This window comes from Haliotis rufescens, unplaced genomic scaffold (genome assembly GCF_023055435.1).
Source record: "Haliotis rufescens isolate VD_foot unplaced genomic scaffold, xgHalRufe1.0.p SCAF_8, whole genome shotgun sequence".
NCBI classification, from domain to species: domain Eukaryota; kingdom Metazoa; phylum Mollusca; class Gastropoda; order Lepetellida; family Haliotidae; genus Haliotis; species Haliotis rufescens.
In genome coordinates this window covers 33862697-33871979 of record NW_025964372.1, presented here as the reverse complement: position 1 = coordinate 33871979, position 9283 = coordinate 33862697, and the positions used below count along the sequence as shown (strand labels likewise).

The window sequence follows — 9283 nt, the reverse complement described above, 5'->3', positions numbered from 1 at the left end:
ACCATTCATGTTCAGTGTTAAACATTACCAGGGAGCTCAGATAATGTTCTATTACCCTCCACATTTGAGAACTATGTGTCCATATGATCTGCTGTGTGACCAATAAACCTTCACATAAATCCAAAGAAGTATCTGTGTAATAACTCATCATTTTATGGTAACATGAGTCAGACTAAAAGTAAACACATACAGGCAAATGAAATACAACAAAGAATGATATAAATTGTATACAAGGGTTTATTTTACAGACCTGTTGTAAATCAATAATATACATTGATATTATCATGATTATAACAGGCAGGATATTCAATTACTTTTATGATTATAGTATCTCCTCAACCTGATGGAGCAGTTTGCAGAGCTCGAAGCTTCAAGTCAATAAAAAAGAATGAAACCCCTTATCACATGAAGGTGAATAATACCGAAAGGAAATTGTGTTTTTGTACTCAATAAATTGTTTCATATTTTCTCGTTAAGATACATTTAAAACAATTGTGGCTTTGAAAAAAAAGTACTTTTTGATGGAAAGATAATTAAAATTCTCATTTATTGAAAACCCACACCTTGAACCAATAGTCTGAAGAACAATCACTTTAGTGAAGAAACCTTTAGTATGCTCAAGGCTTAGGAAAGATAACTGGGTTCCCTGCATAATTATTTTCAAGTCATGATTATAATTGGACAAGGCTAATTAATCCTCATAAGAAAAGAGTGCTATTACACTGAGCAGATATTACCACATAAAACAATAATAACAATAGACTACCAATGATATTTTTCAGATCTGGATCAATACAACCGATTCAACTCTCATTGAGCAGACTTCATGTAATTGTGAATCTGGCCAGGGCAAATGTAATCACGTGATTGGTTTACTGTATTTGTTACAACACTATCAATCCCTTGACTTAAAAACAGTGCCACCTGCATTGTCAAAAACATCGCTGCCACAAACATGGCATGTTTCACAAAGAAGTAAAGGCCTTTTTGCCAAAAAGGTAGACCAAATCACTGTTAAAAAAATAAAAACACCTGCCAGTGGATCTGTTACATCTAAGTCATCAACAGATACTACCTCTTCTACTGCCTCTACTTCATCTGCTGCCTCTACTACATCTGCTGCCTCAACTACATCTGCTGCCTCTACTAACACTTCCTCTGCTTCTCCTACACTTACTCACTCATCATCTTCCAATGCGAAACCTGTCCCTTTAAAAAAAGACGCCTTGATGGTTTGAGGTCTACTCTATACAATCCCTTGCCCAAAGACATCAACCATAATGAATTTTCTTCCACTCTAAAAAAACATTTGTGGTCAAAATCCTAAGGCTAATCAGTTCTCATCAATCATTCCGAATATGAGTGATATAGTTCTTGTACCATATGCGTTTGGTCAAGTTCCCGAAGGTTCAACCATTTCACTTCAACAGCCTCCTATATCAAACATAAACAAAAGTCATATCATAAACCATTCTCACCCCTTCCCCCCACCTTTTGTAACGCCTGATATTAAAAGCAAACTAAATGGCCCACTTACATCAAACCAACAAACATTTCTCGATGGGCTGTCAGTTTCATCAACACAGAGTGCTTTATACGAGCAGGAAACACAAGATCAATGTGAGCAAAAGAAGTGGTTTGAACTTAAGGCACATCGCCTATCTTCAAGTAACTTTAAACTTGTGCATACCAGACAAGATAATTTTGAACATTTGTGTGACTCTCTACTGAAATCCAAAAGACAAACTGAGGCTATGAAGTATGGCATGGAGAATGAGGACTCTGCTGCTGAGGCATATTCAAGGCTGCAAAAGCTTAATGTCCATGCTTGTGGAATTGTCATTACCCATACATGTCCATATCTAGCCACTTCACCAGACAGGCGGGTATATGACCCGTCTGAGAGTGACCCTTGGGGTTTGCTAGAAATCAAATGTTCCACTGCACAATCCATATCAAATATCAACTACCTTAAGTTAACATCTCAAGGTACATACAAGCTCAAAGAAACATTCCAGCATTATCATCAAGTAATGGGTCAAATGTTACTCACTGGGGCCAGGTGGGTCGATTTCTTTGTTTGGTGCAAAGATGATTACCACTTGGAGAGAATATATTTCAATGAGGAATTTTGCAATGAAATGAAAACCAGGTTGGATCTGTTTTACTTCAACTATTTCATAAATTACATCCTTGGTAAAATCTAAACAATATTATCAGTAAGGGGCAAGTTGACTGATGTAATGAATGGAAAGTAATTTGACAAGTAGCTTGTACGGTTGGAAACCAGACAGACCCTACTGACATATCAACCCGTAAATGTCTATTTTTATGGGTAATGAAGTTTTACATTAGTAATCGGGTTCTGATGTGATTCATACATCAGCCAAGTGACATTGTAATTCATGTGTTTCATGAAGGATGAATTTCTTTACTTCTCTGACATGAGACATTGACAATTAATGTGTTAGACATGTAACCATGGTAAGATATGTACACACATATTCATGAATGATCAAATTGTTATGGTATTGACATACTTCAGTTTTGAAAACTTTAGTTGCACTGTTTCAGCATGAATGTATTAGTAATACAAGGAAATAAAGATGTTTCCACTCTCCCATTACCATGCCATTCAACTATGACACAAGAACTTGCAAAACTGATTGCATACTATACCATATTGAAGTAATGTACCAGTAAACAATTATCACATTTCTGTTTAATGAGTATTTATCAAGATGACACACCATGATGACATGGTTCAAGTAATGGTCCAAAGTCACCAGACTCTCGGTACAGAGGCATTAGCCATGTTATGTTTCATAAGTTTTCTCTTTGCATCACTTAAAAAAGAGAACCCCTGAAATTTGATAATAGACAGCAAACAGTCCAAATTTGATTTACAGATCCTACAATGGTTAATGGAATTATGCCATCAAAAATATGGTATTCCTTCACTCTTCTGATTGCTCTCTCCACATGTATACGTAGTCTGGATATTTCCTGTGTGATTTCTACATCCTTTCTAGTAAACTGATAATCATTTGATTTTGAGAGAAAGGGGGGGATAATCAAGTGAGCACGAGTAGACTGAAGAAGATCATCAATCAAAAACCCTTTGTCAGCCATAACTCCATCGCCTACCTCTAACAATGACAAGAGACCACTCTGTTTGGTTATTTCCTTATCAGAAATACATCCTTCATAAAGTGAACTGATAAAAGTAATTGGCCCATGGGGAGCAATACCAATCAATGCTTTCATAGTGGTGTGGGTTTTATAATGCGAAAACATTTCTGAATTGACAACCCTAGAGGTTGGCGTTTGACATTTCAATTCAGTACAGTCAACAATAACCCGTGTTGCAGGATAACAACATTTAAATTCTTGTGGCATTCTTTCATTTATCATTTCTCTAGAGGGCCAAATGCATACACATCCAAGCAAAAAATACAGATAATTGGCCCATGTCATAGTTATTCTACAAATAGTTGAAACACTGACATTAAACAGATGTGCCAAGTGTGTTTCAGGGTAACCTTGTCTTACTCTAATGAGAAACACAAATAATTGGTCAAACAATGACAAAGAACATGGAAATCCACAGTGTAGTTTGTCAACATCAGTGCCTCTCTGAAACTGTGTCCAGGTTTGCATCTTTGAAGCAGTAGGATAGAGCCACTGAATAAATTGATCTAGCTCATTGAAATCTGCAAAACCTGTATAAAAATTGATGTCCACAGGACTGGTAGCGAAACGCCTTATAGAAAATAATTTTGCAGACTGAACATTTACACAATTTTGTAAGCGTTTTATCTCTGCATGTGCAGAAGCTAATTTTTCTTCAGTTGTGGCGTGTTGTTTCTCATGGTAATCATGATCTGCTGTTGGGTGGGGAGTAGACGTTTGGGTCGGGTCACTGGCCGTAGTCGAAGCCAGATCTGCAGTGTCAGCCGGTGTAGGCATTGTTGGTACACAGTCCATGCTATCCAACCTGAAAAGTGTAAGTCACGGAACATTTCATATTCCCTCGTAAATAAAGCATATCCTAGAATAGTAATTTTGGTACCATAAAATATATTATCAGGGATGTGAGCAGGTTTTCCCTCAAAAAGAGGAAAACTTTGGGGGGGTTGACATAAATATTTTATACTTTTGATTGCATTTTAAGCAATTGGGTGCATTTTGGACAACACTCACACAAAGAAATGTAATAAGTCAATGACAAAAGTCTAGTCAAGTCAAATAAACAAAGATGGCGGATGCAGTAAAATTTCGAAGTTAAATCAATACTTTTAAAAAATCGGACATAGCTTCCGCGCACCTGGCTACCCGCCAGGTCTGGGAGCAATACTGCCATTATAATAACAATAACATATTTATACATTATTATAATCATAATACATTTACAGTGTCACACACTGTACAGTACATGCACTGGAATAGAAATGAATGATTTAATAAAATATTAATGTCATCATGGTCATGACAAATTATGATTACAACTATTTTAGTGAACTGTATATTATATGTAATAATTGATATGATAATAAGAGATAGTCAAATCAATACCTTCTGTCCTGGACCTTGTTGGTTGGTCTACTCTTGGTGGCACTGTTCCATGTAAAAATACATGGAACAGCTCCTGGAACAAGCCTCTTTTTGTGCCCTCCCAGACCTCTTTTAATTTCACATTGCTTGAAGTGGTTGGAGCATACAAAAGTAATATTGCGACCAATCTGAAACAAACAAATTAAAATCAATAAACATATTTAACAATGTTATTAAGTTTCTATTATTCAAAATAGTGAAGCTGTAAAAAAACATATATGTAGATAACCATTATTACAAAATCTATGGCCATAAAATGTTAAAAGTAGCAAACATAAGGTAGAAGTTACCTGTATATTACCTTAATGTATGAACATTTTCAGTACAAGGATTGCTGAAAATAACCCTGACTTGCAGGATAGTAAAAGGACCATAACCATAACATTTCATTAACCTGTAGTATCCTTTAATCAAAATAATATTTACATTTTTTTCAGGCAGCCATAGAGACAGACATGCTTAGTCAATATAGATCTATGAGCCTAGGACCCAAACCACAAATATTTATTACATAACTATTTCTCAAGTATAAGGTCGACTATTGTGTCAGTGTTACTTACTGGCATTGCATTCAAATAAATCTTTCCCCAGATTATCAACATTTAAATAAATAATACATTTTTTACATAACATTAGGTTTGCCGTCTGTTTATATCAACCCATTTACTGATAGTGTGATGATGTTGTCAAGAGCTCATCGGTGACGAATGGCTCGAAATATTGAAGTAAATTTTGAAATTACATGTAAACAATTATTATTTTACCTAGAACATGATGTTCTTGTCATTTTTTAGTGAAATATAATTTTGTGGTATCATTGTATACAACAAATTAGTCGGACTTCTTGTGAACTGACGATAAACATTTTTCGTGACATTGATTCTACACATGTACCACTAGACAGACAGGCTGCTTACCTGGAAGGAGTTGCTCACATCTCGACGTATGGCTGCGATCCATTTCCTCCGGAGATGCTTGTCTTTAGGAAAATTGAAAAAAGACAATTCCGAAGAAGCTGCTTTTCTCCGATCGATCGTACAGAATGGGACCGAACAGTGAGCCATTACTTCCTGTGTGTTGACACTACCTGCAGAAGCAGCGATGCTCTCCAAGCCTCGCTTTCAAACCGGAAGTACCGAAGTGTGAAAAAGGTCAATAGCCTTTGTCTCCTTGACCTTAGACCAATTTTCGATAGTTCGTGTCGACAGGTTGGTTGGTTTGTTTGGTTGGTTTGTTGTTTAACGCCACATTTAGCAATATTCCGGCTTTATGGCGGCGGTCTGTAAATAATCGAGTGATCCAGTGATTAATATCATGAGCATCGATCCACGCAATTGGGATTGATGAAATCCATCAAGCCAGTCGGCGAGCCTGACCACCATATCCAGTAAGTCGCCTCTTACGACAAGCATAGTCGCCTTTTACGACAAGCATGGGCTGCCGAAGACCTATAATTCGACCCCGGAACTTCACGGTTCGTCGGGCACTCGTGAAGAGCAACCTCCTCGTGGTGAGTGCTGGGTAACGCTAATCGCTCTTCCCCCGTGTGGAACCGGGGCAGAATATTTCCACAGCCTCCCATTGCTGGTCGTATGAGGCGACTAAAATGGGCAACCTGTTTGCCGTGGGTTGCGTCCCTGTGTCGGCGGAGGACGGGAGTCTTGTAGTTGAGGGCACTGGTTCCTGGAACTGTGTTCCTTTGCCCAACACACTACTTTGACCCTTACTTCGCCTAGACGGGTGGTAAGATGGGCCCGGTCTTATCAATCGGCTGGTCATGCCAGGCCCTGTGCGTAATATTGTATATACATACCTGTGTTGTATTTTCATGTATATTTTGGTCTTGGCCATGCATAACTTGTATGAGTTCTCAACTTTTGATTGAATAAATTGCCTAGAGTCTTACGCCAGAAGGCGGTGGCTCATGGGCCAATCGGGTGATGTTGACCTCCAAATTCAGTATGTATCCGATTACTTGTCATGGGCCGAACCAGCCTGGCATTTAATTTGGTATACAAATATTGCTATTTGCGTCATACTTGCTGGAGTATATCATCCCTGTATCCCTGGTGTTTGCATGTTGGAGATCCGGTGCAACACAACATCGCTCTTTGTGGCACTCCATGGTGGGTGGGGAGCAGGGGTGCTGAATTACTATATTTCACCATGTCGCACAAATACCCTGGTTCAACCCGTTCAAAACGTCGACATGTCGATCTTGATGACATTGATCAAAATGATCAATTATCTCGTGGCTTAGATTCATGGGCTCGCTTTATTGTGATTGAGGCAGCTGACAAACAACCCATTAAACTTAATCCATTCGCCATTTCCAAAGCTGTCTTAGGAATTTGCGGCGAAGTGAAAAATGTGACACGTCTCCGTAGTGGCTCTCTTCTTGTTGAGTGCTCACGGAAGCAACAATCTCTCAACTTGTTGTCCATAACCACATTTGCCAATATTGAGGTTGATGTGTCCCCTCATAAAACCTTGAATTCTTGCCGAGGCATTGTTCGAGACAGAGCTCGTTGCCTGTCCGACATGTCAGAGCAAGAAATTGCAGACGAATTAAAATCTCAAGGAGTGACAGGAGTAAAACGTTTTACAATGAAATCTAGAGACGGAAACATCATCCCGTCCAACACTTATTTGCTTACTTTTACTCTTTCAGCACTTCCTACGTCAATCAAAGCTGGTTATCTAAACATCAGAGTGGAGGTGTATGTCCCCAATCCACTCCGGTGTTTCAAGTGCCAAAAGTTTGGACATGGCTCCAGATCTTGTGCTCACTCAGTGGTCTGTCAGCGCTGTGTTGCCAGTCATGACAGCACCGACTGCTCAGCAGAAATAAAATGTTCGAACTGTAAAGGACAACATCTGGCCTCGTCCAGGTTATGCCCCGAATGGCTTCAACAATCCAAAATCCTGAAGCTCAAGCATGAACAAAATATATCCTTTTATGATGCCAAGAAGCTGATCGGAAGTCAGAGCCTGCAAAGTCCACTTTCCAGAACCTTTTCTGCTGCTGTCACTACCTCCGCTCCTCCAACTGCATCCATTTCTATTCAGACAGAATTGACATGGATCACATCAGATCAACCTGTCAGCATATCATCAGTGCTTACTTCAAATTCGTCTTCAACTCAAACTATAAGCCACTCTCAACCTTTGACTGATCAAGCTGATACTGCTCAACCTGATACTGTTGAACCAGCTCCTACAACGCCAGAGGCTGTAGAAACTACGCCTACTGAATCTCAGGTTACTCTGACAAGGAAAGAACGTAAAAAACTTAATAGAAAACAATCAATCAGAAATTCCTCTTCTTCAGAGGTTCCTCTCAATAACTCTTTTGATGCTCTGGACATGGATGTAACCCCATCATCACAGAGCAGTAGTAGGAGTCCTTCATCCTCACGTGTACGTGAACGTTCACCGATTGAGCCACCATGACTCAATCGTCTAACATAATCCAATGGAATTGTAGAGGATTTAGGAATAATTTTAACGATTTACAACTTTTAATTCAAGATTTTAAACCATCAGCTATGTGTTTACAAGAAACATACATTAAGAACACAGATAAATGTGATGTCAGGAAATATAACATGTATAATCACTTCTCACCTCCAGGAGCAAAAGCCACTGGAGGTTCTTCAATCTTGGTAAGACAGGATATAATTCATAGAGCTATTCCTCTGACCACCAGTCTTCAAGCCGTTGCAGTCCGGCTAACATTTCACATCGCCTTCACACTTTGCTCTTTGTATATTCCACCATCTTCTCCACTTCAGCAGGCTGATCTTCAGTCTTTATTTGACCAACTCCCTCAACCCTGTGTCATCATGGGTGACCTAAATGGACATAACCCTCTGTGGGGAAGTGTCGATACGAACGCTAAGGGCACGGTCCTTGAAGATTTTATTACAAACAATAATTTATGTATATTTAATGATGGTGCAAACACATATTTACATCCTGCAACAGGCACATATTCAGCATTAGATCTGTCACTCACTGATTCTAATTTAATACACGAATTTGACTGGTCAGTCCATGATGACCTATGTGGAAGTGACCATTTCCCCACAATACTAAAGTCTATTTTCCCAACTGATGAACCACCTTCAACAAGGTGGAATTTTAATAGAGCAAACTGGCCCTTATTTCAAACACGTTGTTTTGAAACTCTGAGACCTGAAACGTTCAAAAACATCCCTGACCCTATTCAGATATTCTCAGAACAACTGAAACACATGGCTGATGAAACAATTCCTAAGTCCTCTGTGAACCCGCACATTCGCAAACCATGGTTTAGCGATGATTGCAAACAGGCTAGAAAGCATAGGAAAAAGGCAGAAAAGTTTTTCCGCCGACACCCTACGGTCCATAATTTAAATATTGTAAAAATAAATAGTGCAAAGGCTAAACGAACTTTTAAACAAAATAAACGTCAGTCTTGGAGAAATTATGTATCCAGAATCAATTCACGCACACCTATATCAAAGGTGTGGAATATGATTCAAAGAATCAAAGGCAAGGGTTCTAAATCCAGCATTAAACATCTCAAAGATGGTAATGATTTATTGACAGATAAAGTTGACATTGCAAATAAATTAGGAGAAACTTTAGCCAAGCATTCTTCATCATCCAACTATGACCCTAAATT

The 9283-nt window shown here is 38.7% G+C and overlaps 1 protein-coding gene and 1 long non-coding RNA gene across 2 annotated transcripts; one reads left to right on the top strand and one right to left on the bottom strand.

The window, feature by feature from the left end:
• The first annotated feature begins 214 nt into the window (after positions 1 to 214).
• LOC125376951 lies at positions 215 to 1211 on the top strand. Its single transcript, XR_007219420.1, has 2 exons — positions 215 to 411; positions 783 to 1211. It is a non-coding gene; the product is annotated as an uncharacterized LOC125376951 (long non-coding RNA).
• A 1201-nt stretch (positions 1212 to 2412) lies between these two features.
• Positions 2413 to 5678, bottom strand: LOC124120978 (THAP domain-containing protein 2-like). The gene is made up of 4 exons (XM_046483915.1): positions 5532 to 5678; positions 4576 to 4742; positions 3553 to 3997; positions 2413 to 2439 (listed from the first exon to the last, which is right to left on the bottom strand). Exons 1-4 carry the CDS (start codon positions 5676 to 5678, stop codon positions 2413 to 2415), a joined length of 786 nt encoding a protein of 261 aa, XP_046339871.1.
• Positions 5679 to 9283: the final 3605 nt, after the last annotated feature.

Excerpts from the sequence above, each read along its gene's own strand:
- LOC124120978 (XM_046483915.1), bottom strand. The coding sequence starts at position 5,678 with ATGGCTCACTGTTCGGTCCCATTCTGTACGATCGATCGGAGAAAAGCA. Across the intron at positions 4,743-5,531 it reads ATGTGAGCAACTCCTTCCAG|ATTGGTCGCAATATTACTTT; the intron begins GTAAGCAGCCTG and ends TGTTTGTTTCAG. Across the intron at positions 3,998-4,575 it reads AACAAGGTCCAGGACAGAAG|GTTGGATAGCATGGACTGTG; the intron begins GTATTGATTTGA and ends TACACTTTTCAG.